Source organism: Pan troglodytes, chromosome 6 (assembly GCF_028858775.2).
Source record: "Pan troglodytes isolate AG18354 chromosome 6, NHGRI_mPanTro3-v2.0_pri, whole genome shotgun sequence".
NCBI classification, from domain to species: Eukaryota; Metazoa; Chordata; class Mammalia; order Primates; family Hominidae; genus Pan; species Pan troglodytes.
In genome coordinates, this window is record NC_072404.2 from 170331754 (window position 1) to 170348651 (window position 16898).

The window sequence follows — 16898 nt, forward strand, 5'->3', positions numbered from 1 at the left end:
GCAATTAAGAACTAAACGGTGCCATCATGAGCAGATTTCCCTAAATGCTTAACTCAGAGTGGCTGACAGGGGCTGAAGAGAATGAACCCCATTATCTTCAACACACGGCCCACGATTAGCAGGGAAACAAAATCAACAACAGCTTTGCTTGAGGATAAGCAAATTTCAACCCCTGAAAATCTTGGAATGTGGTTACTGATATGGAGGCTCGGTCTTCAAAGGGGGTATTCAAGGGGGTAAACTCAAACTCTCCCACTGTCTTTATCCCGGGCTGCATTTCTTCATGGGGCCAGACTCCACAGGCACCTGGGCAAACACACACTGGGAACGCAGTGACAATCTCTACCTACGACTCAGAGGCCACGCCGGAGGCCCTCAGCAGGAACCCCACGGGCAACCCTCCCACATTCCCACGGGACATCTTGGTCAGTGTAAGTGCAACAGCCACAGAGCCACAGGGTGCCTCTATGACTCCAGGATCTTCCATGGTTCATAATGTCCCAGTACAGATGAGAGGAGGGACAGAGTCAGAGAGGCTGGGTTGTATTAACACTGGTTTATTAGGTAGATAGGAAAAGAAGAATGAAGTCAATAGTCTTCAGCAAGCCAACTAGCTCAAGGAATAGATAGCCCCTTTCCATTCTGGAGACAACACAGAAATCTATTAATATTAAATATTGTCATGAGGTATGCACCTGCCCACAGGGGTATTATGATGGAAATACTGGGGTAGTCTGCAGGGCCAGGTACAAATGACGGGAAACAAAGCCAGAGAAACTGAAATACCTCTTGGACCCCAGAAGACAGATGTACTGATTTCTGGGATGTCAGGGGCCCAGTGCAGAGCAGCTGGATAGGTCGCGGCTACTGAGAGCACAGCGTCCTCCCTCAGCCCCTGCTCATCTGCACGGAGCAAAGCCGCAGCTTTCTCTGCTGTCAGCGCTTTATACGACTCGGATGTAGGCTCTGAGCGGGCACGGGCCCGCCCTCAGACGGCGACCCGAGGGGCAAACAGGATGGAGGCGCGCTCCCTTGGAGAACTGTGGTCTCGATTTTATCTGCTCCTGGGTGGTGCGGGTGGTTTGCTCTCCAGGCGTGAGCAAAGGCCACAAGGGGCCCGAAAAAATCACCCAAGGATGCAAGCCCGCCATTGCGCTGAGCAGGGTCCGGCCCCGCCGCCAGAGCCCGCGCCCCTCCAGGGAGGCCCGCGCGATCGAGACCCGCCGCCTCCCGGCCAGGCGCGGGACACCAGGCGAGGGGAGCCAGGAGCCGGGAGGGGCGGCGCCGGGCCCGCAACCCCACCCTGTCCTGCCTCCGCCTCCTCCCGGCAGGACCGTCCCCTCCCAGGCCCCAGCTCCGCGGCCGCCCACTCGCAGCCGGCCAGTCCCGCTCGGGCCCGCGTGCCCCGCAGCCGCCACGCGCCCCGCAGTCCCTGCCGAGGCTCCCGCCCGAGCGCGCGCGCGGGCCGGCGGTGGCGTGTGTGCACGTCATATGGGCCGCCGGCCTCCCATTGGTTGCGGCCGCCTCACCAGACCGCGTGCGGACGGGCTCGCGGGCGGGGCGGGGCAAACTCAGGCCACGCCCCTGGGCGGTGCGCGCAGGCGGCGGGTAGGCCGGGCAGGCTCACGTGATGCGGGCTCCGCGGCCCGCCATATAAACCCGCGCGCCCGCCAGGCGCTGCGGCCGCACTTGGGGCCGTCCCGGGCCGTGACTCCTCCTTTCCCCCGCCCCGCCTCCGTTCGGAGAGCCGGCGGGCGGGCGCCTCTCGGCCAGGTACGCGGCCGGCTGGGATAGGGGTCGCGGGCGGGCTTTGGTCGCGCAGCAGCCGGTCCTCCCCGGAGGTAGGCGGGCGCGGGCCCCGTTGGGTCTTTGGGACGCGGGTCCCGCTGGGGCCGGGGGTGCTGCTCGCTGTGAGCGCGGGTCCCGTCCGCCGCTGGCCCCGGGCGGGCGCCCGGGGCTCTAACCTGGGGGGCGGCGCTGCCGCCTGGCCCGGGTGCCGGGGTTCGCGTCCCGCGGGGCCTTCCTCGCTCTTTGTCTCTTCTGAGTGAACTTGATGACCCCCTTCTTCCAGGAAGCGCCTCTTGGACGCGGGTGACCGATGCCCAGATTGCACGACCACTTCTGGAGCTGCTCCCGTGCGCACAGCGCGAGGCGCCGAGGCCCCCCGCGAGCCAGCGCCGCGGGGCTGGCGGCCAAGGTTGGGGAGATGATCAACGTTTCCGTGTCCGGGCCCTCCCTGCTGGCGGCCCACGGTGCCCCGGACGCTGACCCCGCGCCCAGGGGCCGCAGTGCTGCGATGAGCGGCCCCGAGCCCGGCAGCCCCTACCCCAACACCTGGCATCATCGCCTGGTGCAGAGGAGCCTCGTGCTCTTCTCGGTTGGGGTGGTCCTAGCCCTGGTGCTCAACCTGCTGCAGATCCAGAGGAATGTCACTCTCTTCCCCGAGGAGGTGATCGCCACCATCTTTTCCTCCGCCTGGTGGGTCCCTCCCTGCTGCGGGACAGCAGCTGGTGAGTACCCCTCCTGGTTCTTCTGGAAGTAAAAAGGGTGTCTTTTCGGTTGAAAGTACTTTTCAGCCTATAAGAAACATGCATTTGAAACTGGAACTATCCACAGATTGAAAGTGTGCATCTCCAGTCTTGGGATTTAGAGAAATGAAGGAGGGGTAGAGAGGACCTGGCACCCCCGAGGGCGGGTTCGGGCCACAGCTCTCTGAAGTTTGAGGAAGCACAGTGATGGAGATGAGGCAGGGAGATAATTGGCTGTTCAAGCAGGTGCTGTGCCAAGCTGACTGAGGGCCCTTCCCTCCTGGCGTCCGGGTACAGCCCCAGCTGTCATCCCGCGCCAGCCGCCCCGGATTGGCCGCCTGGGGAACTGGTGAGCAGCGGGACTGAAAGGCCATTGGTCGCGGCAGCAAACATGCTACCCTGCTGGATAACTGAAAACAAACCCGTCACATGGGTTCAGGAGGCGGTTGCCAGGGGAGCAACTTCTCAGCACTTCCTTTTGCCGGGTCGCTGAGTAAACTGTGGTCTGAAGCCAAACCGTCTACCCCCTGAACTGTTAGAGCTCTGTAGATTACGTTCTTAAGGAAAAGAGTAACCCCCTTACGGCGTTTAGATTTTCGTACACCCAAGCAGTAGCATAGATGCTGTACAACGTAACACTGGGTCAGTCTGAACTGTGGACACGGGGACTGCTGGGTGTGTGTACTAGACTTTCCTGGCTATCATCGAACCGCTTTTATAGAAATGTTGAGTCGATCTAGGCTCAGCAGATCACTTACTGCTCCTGTAGTCACACAGCATTTGTTTATTTAACGAGCTTGTCGGGTGCTTTCTGCAACCTCAACTCTATAAGCTGTTGAAATGTTAATCCAAAAGTGAGCACCACAAGCCCCTATCCTTAAGCAGCTTAGAGTCTGGTGGGGAAAACAAACCAGTATGTCAGTGACTCCAGTGCAGTGCAGGGAGCATCCTGTTTGCTTTGTGGCTGACGTTTGTCAGCTGACTGCTGACCATAGGCTTCAGATGCTTTGCTATGTTCATTCCTTACAGCAATCCCATGTGTAGCTTCATTTATAGATGTGGAAACTGAATCACAGGTGAAGTCACATCCAAGGGTGCGCAGGTAGAAAGGGGCCAAGCCATCGTTGCTAACTGCTCCTGCTGCCTTGGTAGGTGTGTCTCCTGCACTGTGGAAACACATTGCCTCAGTTGACTCACTGAAAACAGCAAGCAGCAAAGAGGTTTGTAGCAGATTAACAGAGGGCTGTGTGTTCAAGAACTAGGACAGGTGTCTGTAATTATTAAGTAGTGGGTAGAATGTTTTCATATTTGTTCTCGGAGGGACGGGATCCTCTTTCGTTTTTCGAAACACTTTATGTGGCTGTACTAATTGAAAATTTTTTGAGAACTATATCTAGATTTAAAATTCCATGTTTCATATACATTTGGCAGAATAGTTTCTTTCCTTTAACCAAAACTTGATCTTAGAAATGAAATAGTTTAGCCTTCAGTATATGTAATTGGAGCCTCAAGGGTTTCTAGGAATATCTGGACAATTTCTCATACTCTCATATTCTACTTTTTTTTAAACCATCAGCCAAGAGCATAAGTAAAATTTTTCATAGTATGTTTTTTACCTATTTATTTATTAAGCTATAGTGAAGTAAAGTTAATTTGGGGGGTCCATTTTTCAGAACTCCAAAATTAGAACCTGATGAAGTATAATCAATTGAAAACTGAACATTTTTTATCTGAATGTTTGATGCAAACTGTGTTTCTTGTTTCTCAGTTGAACCTAAAATGTATATTTCTTTCATACTAGACTGAGGTGAAACAATTGCAGGGTTCTCAAGAGCCCTGGGACACAGTGACCCTTGTGTCCCAGCATCCAACCCCACGGGCCGGCACCCCACTCCCCCCTACAGACATTCATTCCTGCCTTCATCTTTGCCATTTTACTTCTTTTGGAATGCCATTCCTTCCCACCTGTCCAAATTCCAAGTTCGTGTCTATAAAGAATAACTATTCCAGACCACAGTGATCTCTTTCTCTGTGTCCCAGTTACATAATCCTTATAATTTTACACATGAGAAAACAAACATGCAGAGCCACGTCCCATCAGAGGGCAAGCTGGGATTTGAGGCTGAGTTTTCTCTTCTTGGTCTGGTGTTCTTTCCGCAGCTTGAGGCTTGACCATGCGGGAACCAGATGGAGAATAAGCGAAGCCTGTGTGGGGCTGTCTCGCCCCATACTTGCCCATGGGCATGTGTGCACAGTAGGTGCTCAGTGCCTTTTACAGAACATGCTAGAACCCCCGAAAATCAACTCCAGGGCCACTCTAGGAGCATGTGACCCAGACTGTCAAAGTCACATCAGCAAATATGTATCTCATCAGGTGCCCAACCCCAGTACTGGGTGGTGGCAGGAGTGTCAGATCTGTGATGTGACAGGGTGTGGACAGATGCTAACCTTTTTATTGTAAGATAGAAATCACACTGGATGAAAAGACAAGGTGAACTACATAGTCATTTACGTTCTGTGTGCTTTAGGCAAATGTGGATATTAAATATAAGGTTACATATTGCTCATATTAATATGAATAATCCCTGCTTGATTCCTTCCTGTGTTTACTGAGACATGTTCAACTACACTAAATAATAGTGATTTTTAAAAAACTTTTCTAAAGAGTACAATTTTGTGGGAGTGGTACTCAAAGAGAACAAGAATATAAAATCACTGAAGTTATAGCTGATAATTTTTTCTAGGAAAAGGACTGGTTTGAGTAATGTACTGTGTTACTAATGACCACGTTGAAATTCTGGAACTTGAATCTGCTGTATTCTAACATTGTCAACTTTTTTAAAACAGCTGTTGTTGGCCTACTGTACCCCTGTATCGACAGTCACCTCGGAGAACCCCACAAATTTAAGAGAGAATGGGCCAGTGTCATGCGCTGCATAGCAGTTTTTGTTGGCATTAACCACGCCAGTGCTGTATCCTTAATTTTCTGTGCTACGTCCAGAGTATCTTCTTAGGTTATATATTGAAGCGTTTTGTTTTGTTATATACTCAAATGACTCCATGTCATAATACAGACATGATGGTGGTACCTACCCATTTCAAATTACTAAAAAGAGAAAGAAGAATGGGGCTATCGATGACTTCCTAGTAAAATATATTGTTTTATGGTCAAAATAAATATATATTTATTTATATTTTTATATATATTATATATATATTTAAATATATATAATATATAATAAATATGTATTATATATATTTATATATAATAAATATATATTAGCACTTTATAGCTTTCAGCAAGTTTATTCTTATGGTTAAGTTTTTGACTCAATGATGGCAGGGAGATTTCAGGTGATCTTAATGATTACTGTAACCTGTATCCAACAAATCCTTTCTTTAGCTCATTACACAGTTTTTATGGACAGTGAATTATCTGTGGTACAATAATAAAATACCCATGTTTTTAACCCTTGTGGTTTTATGTTTTTTTATCTTAATAAGAGTCAGCAAACTTTTCCTTAACTTTTATATCACCAGAAATTGGATTTTGCCAATAATGTCCAGCTGTCCTTGACTTTAGCAGCCCTATCTTTGGGCCTTTGGTGGACATTTGATCGTTCCAGAAGTGGCCTTGGGCTGGGGATCACCATAGCTTTTCTAGCTACGCTGATCACGCAGTTTCTCGTGTATAATGGTGTCTATCAGTAAGTGTGTGTTTTCAAATATTGGCTTTGGAAAGCTTACTTAACTTTCATTAAAACATCCACTAAGCTTAGATATTTTCATATTTTATTTGTTTTTTATATAGAATGATACAGATTTAGGCATGAAATTCTCAAAAATGCTGCTATCCATAACTTAGTGTAACGCAAAGGAAAACCAAGTAGTAGCAGTTACAACCAAACAAATATGAACATTCGTAACATTGGGTGGTTGATATGCGTTCTGCATATCCCCACTACAGAGAATCTGTGATGTAGAATTGAGCCAGGTGAAATTGACTGCTAAGGCACAGTTTCTTTTCTCGCTCCAGGTATACATCCCCAGATTTCCTCTATATTCGTTCTTGGCTCCCTTGTATATTTTTCTCAGGAGGCGTCACAGTGGGGAACATAGGACGACAGTTAGCTATGGTAAGTGAAATGATCATATTATCTTCTAAAACTTGCGTCTCTTTACCTTGATAGAATGCCTTTACATGATACATTCAAATTTGCGTTTATATATTCTGGTTCAGACTTGAGTGACAACTACTGAGAAAAGCTTATATTTAAAAAAATAGGTAATGATACCCAGGTAATTCTTTGCTAAATTATGAAAATTCATAATATTTGATCTAGAAAAGGAACTAGAGCCCTCGCACTGCCCCTTTGAATTGCAGATGTGGTCAGTGTTCTGAATTCTTGAAATTTCTGTAGTAAGCAGTAGAGAAAGTGACTGGTGTGTGAGTGTCCCCTCCTCCTTCACCATCGGAAGCAGATCTGGATGACCTCATGCAGTGATACTTTGCTCCCTGAGCATCAGTCCACCAATGTTTCTTTTCACAAAATCAGAGTGGATGCAGATGATGCTGGCCTCTTAGTCCACAGTCAAGCAAATCGGAGCCTGAGGCTGCAGAGTCTGTCTCGGGCCAGGGCAGGGACTAGTGTGGGCGGGCAAGGGGACAGCCTGGTTCAGGCAGGCAGCACCTTTCTGTGGGGCAGGTGGCCCTGGGCATGGAGAAGTGGTGATGAGAGCACCGCTGCACGTGGCCGGGTCACCATGTAGACGGACTGTCCTGCCTGAACATTGCATCTGTTCTCAACTGCAGGAGAAAGCAGCGCTACCCCGCAGAGCTTCTCTCACAGCCCCCCTGAGGGAGACGGAAAGGTAGTGAACTCCAGGATGGCTTTAGCAGTTCTCATTAGTTAAAAATTGACATCTTAGCACTTCAATTTAAAAACATAGAGGTGGACTTTTAAATGTTATTTTGAGTTGACTTTGGCAGGCTGAAAGAAAGTAAATTAAAAAAAAAAACAAAACAAAACCTAGAGCTGTTGCTCTCGGAGATAAGCTCTGGGAAAACTTATCTTAGTACCTCATGCTATTTTTAAAACAGTACATTTATTTTTGCCAGCTGATACCCTTCTGTGAGGAGTTGAATTTGAAGACCACTTGGCTGTTTCACAAAACCAGAAGTAATTACAAGTAGAATTTGCAGTCTTCCACTGGTGACTGAGTCTCTGCTGCCAAATTTCTCATGATGGAGAAGAAAGGACTTTGCTCGCTTTTTTTTTTTTTTGACAGAGCTCTGGAGTGCAGTGGTGCCATCACAGCTCACTGTAACCTTGAGCTCCCGGACTCAAGCAATCCTCCCGCTTCAGCATCCCGAGTAGCTGGGATTACAGGCACATGCCACCATACCCGGCTAATTTTTTTGCTTTTTGTGGAGATGTTATCTCCCTGCCTTGTCCAGGCCGCGCTCGAACTCGTGGGCTCAAGCCATCCTCCCACCTTGGCCTCCCAAAGCACTGGGATTATAGGCGTGAGCCTGGCCTTGCTTTTTTTCATATTAAAAATCTGGTCGGATGGTCCCACATGGAAATAGTATGTTGTTTTCATGCCTTCGCCATCATCCCCATTAATAGTCTTCAGAGGAGAGCTGGCAACTCCATCACTGCTTTCTTGCTTTGAGATTTTTGTTTCGGTACTCTTTGGGAGAGAATTCCTAAGAAGGTTTTTAGAATAAAATTGTCCTTAACCAGATTGACTAATTACACATTATAACTACAACTTGAATAACATTTAAAGAGTTGGTTATTTCTGTATGATAGGTTGGTGCTGTTATATGTCAAGGCTTTTTAAATCGGTTTTAAGAAATAAGCATTATTTTGGTGGAGGTAGAAATTTCACAACATTCATAAGTTCTAAACATCTAGAAATGGTTGGAGGAAACATTTTCGTTTTGAAGATAGTTTCATTAAGTAATCCCTGCTGTGCTCCTTTGCTTACAGAAAAAAATGTTAAAGATAACTCAAAATAGGATAGTTGGTGTAATTATAATTCTCCTTACTTCAGCTTTCTCTTCATCCTTTTTATTCTTTAAGCTTGGGGGAAAATGTTTGGATGTTCTCGTATCTTAAAACTGGAGGAGAGAGGCCGGGCGCCGTGGCTCACGCCTTTAATCCCAGCACTTTGGGAGGCTGAGGCGGGCGGATCACGAGGTCAGGAGATCGAGACCATCCTGGCTAACACAGTGAAACCCCGTCTGTACTAAAAAAAAAAAAAAAAAAAAAAAAAAAATTAGCCAGGCGTGGTGGTGGGCACCTGTAGTCCCAGCTGCTTGGGAGGCTGAGGCAGGAGAATGGCGTGAACCTGGGAGGCGGAGCTTGCAATGAGCCGAGATTGTGCCACTGCATTCCAACCTGGCTGACAGAGCAAGACTCTGTCTCAAAAAAAAAAAAAAAAAAAAAAAAAAATACTGGAGGAGAGAGATCACCGCCTTAATCCCCTTCCCTACTGGGCTATCACATGAAACTGACCTCTGAGGTTCTAAGCCTAACCCGCCTACCACCGTTTTTATTCATAAATACTTAAATCCTTACCTCTGGATCCCAACTGTTACTCTTTTTTCTCTTCAAAATTTGCAAACTCATTTCCATCCATCAAGCCCCGGAAATGGCCCAGGGGCTTCACAGTGCAGTCCCCTCCCTCCTGCTGCATCCGCTCCTCACGCTGTGCCCCTGGTCGCATTCGTGGTGCGTGTTTTCTCCCAGGGCAGCCTTCCCCACATTCCACTCTTGTCATACTGTTGACTCACAAAATGGAAGTGGCTGAATGTTCCAGGGATAGTGTCTAAGAGCTATTGGTTTAAGGTTGAAACCTACACCAAGTAAGGCTTTGTGAAGGGAGATGACGAGAGTGAAGTTGATGACAGTCTGAAGGTGAAGAGATTCCGAGGCTCAGTTCAGCACCGGGACCAGACCTGCCCAGATCCAGGGTAATTTGAGGTCTGTGTTTGGTGCTGATGGTTTTGCCCAGTGCACTCGACACCCTCTCCTTCTTAGCTGTCTCAGTTGTCTTCAGATGCCTTTGTTCTAACTTATGCTTCCCTCCCTTAAGAAGAAACATAGTTACTTGCAAGAATAACCATGCTCAAAAGTTACAAGTTGGCTTTGCTTCAAGTTATATGGTCTCCTAGCTTTTTCTATGTGGTATTTCCCCCCCACATGCCGTTGTCCTTTGTGTCCGAAAATACAGCAGAAACATTTGTTATCAGCCTGTTAACGGTTTTTGTGTTTGCTTTTTGTTTGTTTTTATTTTTACTTTTTTTGAGACGGAGTCTTGCTTTGTCACCCAGACTAAAGTGCGGTGGCATAATCTTGGCTCACTGCATTTGAACCGTCTCCCAGGTTCAAGTGATTCTCCTGCCTCAGCCTCCCAAGTAGCTGGGATCACAGGCGACCACCACCGCACCTGGCTAATTTTCGTATTTTTAGTAGAGACGGGGTTTCGCCACATTGGCCAGGCTGGTCTCGAACTCCTGACCTCAGGTGATCCACCTGCCTCTGCCTCCCAAAGTACTGGGATTACAGGCATGAGCCACCGCGCCCGGCCCAGCCTGTATGTTTAAAAGAAAATGAGTCTGTAACCATCATTTGTAGAACTTGTAGTTGTTGCTGTTTGTAGCTTCAAGTCCTTTCTCAAGAGTAAGCTGCAAACTGCCAACAGCAATCAAGCCTGTCCTGCTGCCACTGCCCGGCCCCACTGGGCCACCTGGAGGCAGAGTCCCGCCTACCTCAGTGTCAGCTTGGGATTTGATTTGCTGTTCCTGTTTTTGATTGACCCAATTCAGCTGCTAATGATAATAATACTATTATTGTTATTGAGGGTTTACATTTGTTGGGCTCTTACTGCTGCACAGGAGGCATTGTGCTGAGCGTTTCCATTGTTAGCCACTTTAGTCCTCATAACACAAGTCTTTGAAGTAGAAACTATTATTAGCCCATTTTTAAAAGGGGAAATTGCAGCTTAGGAAGATTAAACAACTTGGCCAAGTGGGTGGCAGAGGTCGACGTGGCACCATGCTTCTCATTAGCATACCACACTGCCCTTTCAACACATAGCTCGCACCTGCCTTCACCCTGGAAGTAGGTTTACAGCAGCCTGTGTTGGTGTCTGGGTTGCCATTTACAATGTGCCACCATTAGGCAACATTGCTGGAAGTCCCTGTGCCACGTGTCAGGTCCGCCCGGGCTGGCTGTCGTTCGTCTCTGGCGTCTTTGCCAGGCCTCCCTGTGGCCTCTGTCGACCAGGGATTCTAAAAGTCCACTTCCCATTTATTTATCAGCACATTAGTGAACAGGGAGTCAAATGTGATGACCAGTTTTCTTTCCAGGTTGCTGCCAAGAGTTTGCTCTTTTGTTTTCTCACCGCAGTTTGTATAGAACCCTCCCAGTGTTCGTATCTAACAATTGGCGGTGCTTTCACATCATCAGTTCCTAAAAGCATGTGTGTTTCCTAGAAGATCTTATTGTGTGTGTCCCCAGGGCAGTAACTGGCATACCTGGGTGACTCAACCCAGACTCATGACTTTCTTACCTGTCTGTTCAGATGAGAGGCTCTTGCTGTTTTCTGGATGAGTCATCTCCGTCATTGCTGAAGGTGAGGAGCTCAGCTCCTTCCTCTTAAAGTGAGTGGAGGGCAATTAAGTAACGTGGGAAGTCACGATTCTGAGGGAAGAAAAATCTGTATGGAGGTTTCTCTTTTGCCCTTTAGCAGAAGCTCCGTGGCCTCAGGAAGGTCATTTAATCTCTCTGGCTTTGCTTCTTCATCAGTGAAATACTGTTCTCCATTGAGAATTTACCCTGAGGTGCCTGGTCATAGTAGTAACTGTAGTGTCTACCTCTCAGAAGCTCTGGGAGGGTCAGATGAGGAAGAACATGTAGAAAGGATTTCCCAACTGTGAAGCTCTGTGTGAATTGAGGGCACACAGAGCTTCAGTATTACAAAGCATGACCTATTTCCAATGTCTGTTTCAACAAACTGCTGGTAAGGTGGGTTATAACACAGGCATCAGATACTAATAAAGGTTTGTGGCAGAAACCTCCCTTCAGATAAAGGTTCAATCCCTTAAATTGCAGTTAGAACTTTCAGGAACCTATCATACCCTAAGCATCACCATGCTTTGATAAAATTGGGTGTTTCCTTTATATAGATATTAATTTAGTTAAACTTTCACCAATATCTTACACTTATATAACAGGCTTTATATAAGGGCCTCAGCAGCGTAATTTCACCTGAGGCAGAGAATTATCCTAAATTTGCAGGTGAGAGCTGTGGCTCACGGGGCCAGAGCCATGAAGACGGCGCAGGGGAGATGGGAGAGCTGGCCTCGGGCTCCAGTTCTCTGCACATGTCCCACCTCTCAATCTTGTTGCTTCAGTCAAAGAAAGTGTCAGTCTTTCCCATGTTAGGACCTACTTAATTGGTAATTAAAATATTTATACATTTAGTGCTAATTTTCTCTTTCCTTTTTTTTTTCCTTTCTACACATAGGGTGTTCCTGAAAAGCCCCATAGTGATTGAGTCTTCAAAACCACCGATTCTGAGAGCAAGGAAGATTTTGGAAGAAAATCTGACTGTGGATTATGACAAAGATTATCTTTTTTCTTAAATAATCTATTTAGATCGGGCTGACTGTACAAATGACTCCTGGAAAAAACTCTTCACCGAGTCTAGAATAGGGAGGTGGAGAATGATGACTTACCCTGAAGTCTTCCCTTGGCTGCCCGCACTGGCGCCTGTCTGTGCCCTGGAGCATTCTGCCCAGGCTACGTGGGTTCAGGCAGGTGGCAGTTTCCCAAGTATTCGATTTCATTCATGTGATTAAAACAAGTTGCCGTATTTCAAAGCCTTGAACTAAGACTCAATTACCAACTCTCAGTTTTGTGTCAGTGCCCAAAGGAGGTAGGTTGATGGTGCTTAACAAACATGAAGTATGGTGTAATAGGAATAATATTTATCCAAAAGATTTTTAAAAATAGGGCTGTGTTTAAAAAAAAAAACAAGAAAAGCAGCAGTGATTATAGAGAGGTCACACTCTAAGTGGGGTCACGGCGTGGCCACGCTTCACGGTCACGCTCGTCCGTCCTGCAGTGGCGTGTTTACACGGTCACATGTGTTTATCACCAGTGGGTCAACTGCTTGTCATTCCTCCCGTGGCAGTTTGTGTAGACAATCTTACTGAGCAAAAGGCAATGAAAAGTCTTGGTTCCCACACTGCGATATATTGGAATTTTCACCTCAGTTTATGAAGTTTATTTCGAAATCCATAATCATCTAAGAATGAATACCTGTCTGCCATGTATTTCAGTCTTAGTGAGCCAAAATTGTTTGTTTGTTACTACAGAATAGAGATGACTGTTTTTTGCCACAGCCCTATGGGATTTGCAATCTGTGATTGCCTTGTAAAAAGGAGAGTGCATATGGCACTGCATTAAACGTGTGGTGTTTCTAGTCAATGATATTGGTGAGCACAATGTATTCATCTAATGGCATAGACCATACCAGACCTAATTTGCAAGTATTGGGTCTTAAACTTCAAGTGCAATGTATATGAAAACCAATCTGAGCCTTGTATCTCTTAAATATTTATTTTTTTTAACGTGTGAGATGTTCGAGAGAAGGTTCTCCATTCATTTCAGTGCTGCCTGGAGGAAACTCGGCAATGATTTCTTTCAGTTGTGAAGTTCCTTTCGTGTTACACCCTCCACTGAACCCTCAACCTTCGAAATACTCCAGTTTTGTGGGTTTAGTCATTTTTACTTATAAATTTACCTTTTTGTATTTTGCAATTTACATGTGTTTGGTTTGTTTTAAATTCTGTGAAAGTGGCTTGATTAAAAGACTCCTTTTAAATGGAAGCCACCAGTCAGCAGAATGGAAGCTGAGAGGAACTTGCCTGTGAGCGCTGGGCTTTGTGTTTGGTTTTGTGTATGTAACGATCTTTGCTGGGGTTTTTTGCTTTGTTTTGAGGGAAATGTCTTGGAGTAAATTTTAAGTTCCTGGAGGTAATTTGTTTTAGAGGAATTTTGTTTTTTAAAAAAATAGGATCATTCTGAACTTTGGAATGACCCCCTTATATATTTTCTGAAAATGAAAACAGTTACATGAAAAAAATTTCCAATGAAGATGTCAGCATTTTATGAAAAACCAGAAGTTATTAGATGAAAGCAGCGAGTGAATCTTGAAAACAGACTTGATCACGCACACACAGTAAGTCTTTCTCTCCGAAACCGGAAGTAAATCTATATCTGTTAGAAATAATGTAGCCAAAAGAATGTAAATTTGAAGATTTTTTTGCCAATAGTTTATAGAAAATATATGAACCAAAGTGATTTGAGTTTGTAAAAATGTAAAATAGTATGAACAAAATTTGCACTCTACCAGATTTGAACATCTAGTGAGGTTCACATTCATACTAAGTTTTCAACATTGTGTTCTTTTTGCATTCATTTTTTACTTTTATTAAAGGTTCAAAACCAAGTGTTGTATTTATGTTTGCTTTTTAAAAAACAGTTGGGGTGGTGTTCTCTGTGTAGGATGTTAGAATTTGTAATGGAGAAATATTTTGCAGTTCTTCAAATTTTACTGAATTTTGACACAACCTCTTGGGAAGTATTTGAATCATCCTTCAGTATACACAGGACATTGGTTCCAGGATACCCCACGTATGTGAAAATCTGCATACTCAAGTCTGGCACTTGGCCCTACGGAACCTGCGTACACTAAAAGTCAGCCCTCTGTATACGTGGGTTTCACATTCAGCAAATAAAGCATGTTTGGTTGGAAAAGCTCCATGTATGTAAGTGGACCCACAGGTTCAAACCCTGTGTTGTTTAAGGGTCAACAGTATGTGTTTTTCTTATGGTAGAAAGTTTTAAGTGCAGCACGAGCTGAATTGAACCTGCCACCTTACCCCTCCTCACCACAGGCACCCGGTTTTCAGGCAGGAGGAGCGGGCGTGCCTGGCCTGTCACAGGGGCAGCTCCCCTGCTGCCAGCCGGCGTGGCTGGAGTTACTTGCACTCACAGGTTATCACGATGGGATGAGAACTGAAGAGATGCGTTGAGCACCAGGAACATTAATGCTAGGCAGGCTTCACATTACTTGTAGTTGTGAAATCGCATGTCAGTACTAGCAGAGAAAGGCCTTACCTTATATGTACCAATCCATTTTATAATACAGATCCAAACCAATAGGTTTCTACTACATTTAAAACATGAAACATCCATGTATGGAAAAACTGGTAGATCTCATGATAAAAACATTTCCCTCATTACAGAGACTTGAGGTTTGCCTGAGATTAACCCAATTTATGTGGATCAAGTATAGGAATGTCTGCTGAACTAGTCTAAGTTCATGTTTGTTCGTTTTTTGAGACAGAGTCTTGCTCTGTTGCCCAGGCTGGAGTGCAGTGGTGCGATCTTGGCTCACTGCAACCTCCGCCTCCTGGGTTCAAGCCATTCTCCTGCCTCAGCCTCCCAGGTAGCTGGGAATACAGGCATTCACCACCACACCTGGGTAATTTTTTTGTATTTTTAGTAGAGATGGAGTTTCACCATGCTGGCCAGGCTGGTCTCGAACTCCTGACCTCAAGTGATCTGCCCGCCTCGACCTCCCAAACTGCTGGGATTGCAGACGTGAGCCACGGCGCCTGGCCTATTCATGCTTTAGAATAAGTTTTGGAGGTTAAACGTTTCCTGGAATTTTTCTGATCTATTGAGCAAGTGATGGAATGAAACCATTTCATTAAGGGTAAGGTGTGTAATTTACAAAAGATTTCCTTGTTCACGTCTTTTCAACTGAGCAAGGCTGAGTAAATAGGAACTCAAGATAGATTCAAAGATGTTTGTTTGGCTAGTTTTAAAAGCCACCTGTGATCTTAACCTAAGCAAGATTTCCGGCAGATGGGTTTAAATGAATTAGATATAATCATTTGGTGACCTGGCACTCTCCCTATCCTTGAATTATAGACATTTCCTTTATCCTGGTGGTAAAAAGCAACGAGAGAAGGGAGCAATTATAAATCTAAACTTGCCTTTTCTACTTTACCTGTTAAAACAGACCTTTTACTAAGAATGTTCACTTTCTCAGAGTTTCAGATTATCTCTTTGTAATAATGTAACTTTAGCATACCCTTGTAGGGATATTCTCTTTGAAAAGTATTAATGCTGTAAAATATTAATAAAGATACTAAAATTTAGCCTTAATGTATATTATGCAATAAGCTGACCTAGTCCTCACTAATCTACCATTTTGTTTACTCTTGGACTGAGGTGAGCTTGTAAGCAATAAATTAGTCACAGGAGGGATTTCATATTGATCCCTAAATGTAGTCAAAATATGCAAAGAAAAAGGTGCATGAAATAGATCCAAGTCCTAATACCCAAACATAGTGCCCTGTAGACTTTATACATCTTGGTAAGATTCATACCTGAAGAATGGCTTCCCTGAGCATTTATAAAAACACCTAATAGTGCCTGGCACAAGATAAGCTCTCAATAAATGTTACTTTCTCTTCTTGCCCCAGTTTTCTCAGGGAAGAATAAACGGCTGAGATCGTGCGTTAGGTATGGTAGTGCCAGTCTACGTTTGTAGTCTTCAAGACAAATGGTCACATAACATGAAAAGTGGTTTTTTTTATTACTATTTCCACGTATTCGACACTTAATTTTTCTGAGTGCTTTGACACCTTTTTTCCTCATTGTTCTCCACGTTCCCAAGTTCAGGAACAGAGGGAAGATGAAGTCAAAAGCGCTGGGTCCACAGAAGTAATTTCCTCATCGGAACCTAGCTCTTCGTATTTTTTTCTGTGTCTTCTCTCAGGCAAGTTTTTCATTTAAAATCATAAGTGTCTTCCAGTTCATCCCTCAGACCTCACCAAAGGGTCATCCCTGGCTCTCCTCTTCACATCAAACCTCCAGTTCCTCCGGGCTGCAGAGCCCTTGTCACAGTGGCCACCAGAGTGGGCACCGTCAGGCTGCTTTCCTCCCGCAGGCCAGACCCCCGACAGAGAGGAGCCGCCTCCTTGCTTGTCCTATCCTGGTGCCTCGCCACAGCCTGGATCCTGCTTCATCACATGTGTGTGCTGGAAGCGTGTGAAGAGATGATATCCCCCACTTGGTCACTGGCCATCCAGGAAATATTTCTGGGTGCCTATCATGACAGAGGCAGGCACATGGGCTGTCCACAGTCCCATCCTGTTGCCAACAGCCCTTGAGTTCCCTTCTGATTTGTGATCTCCAATCTGTGGGGAATGAGATAAATAAAGCTGTTAGAATCAATCATACAATGAAAATCTGGGTCAAGATCCAGGGAGGGCTC

The 16898-nt window shown here is 45.7% G+C and overlaps 1 protein-coding gene across 11 annotated transcripts; it reads left to right on the top strand.

The window, feature by feature from the left end:
- Positions 1-1378: 1378 nt before the first annotated feature.
- On the top strand, positions 1379-14057 carry INSIG1 (insulin induced gene 1). 11 transcript variants are annotated; one of them, XR_010158722.1, is made up of 8 exons: positions 1574-1773; positions 2072-2510; positions 5376-5500; positions 6069-6235; positions 6565-6664; positions 7648-7708; positions 11124-11202; positions 12069-14057. XR_010158722.1 is itself a non-coding variant. In XM_063815101.1 (8 exons), exons 2-7 carry the CDS (start codon positions 2099-2101, stop codon positions 11150-11152), a joined length of 894 nt encoding a protein of 297 aa, XP_063671171.1. In that variant the 5' UTR covers positions 1574-1773; positions 2072-2098; the 3' UTR covers positions 11153-11174; positions 12069-14057. The 11 variants fall into 11 exon arrangements, 9 of the variants coding, with proteins under 9 accessions (XP_001145726.1, XP_063671171.1, XP_063671176.1 ...); XM_063815101.1 differs by having other exon boundaries at positions 11124-11174; XR_010158723.1 differs by having other exon boundaries at positions 1680-1841.
- Positions 14058-16898: the final 2841 nt, after the last annotated feature.

Bases quoted from the DNA above. Each gene is read 5' to 3' on its own strand.
- INSIG1 (XM_063815101.1), top strand. From the start codon at position 2,099: ATGCCCAGATTGCACGACCACTTCTGGAGCTGCTCCCGTGCGCACAGC. The intron at 6,665-7,647 runs GTAAGTGAAATG...TATTTTTGCCAG, and splicing joins TAGGACGACAGTTAGCTATG to CTGATACCCTTCTGTGAGGA. The intron at 7,709-11,123 runs GTAATTACAAGT...CTGTCTGTTCAG, and splicing joins GCTGTTTCACAAAACCAGAA to ATGAGAGGCTCTTGCTGTTT.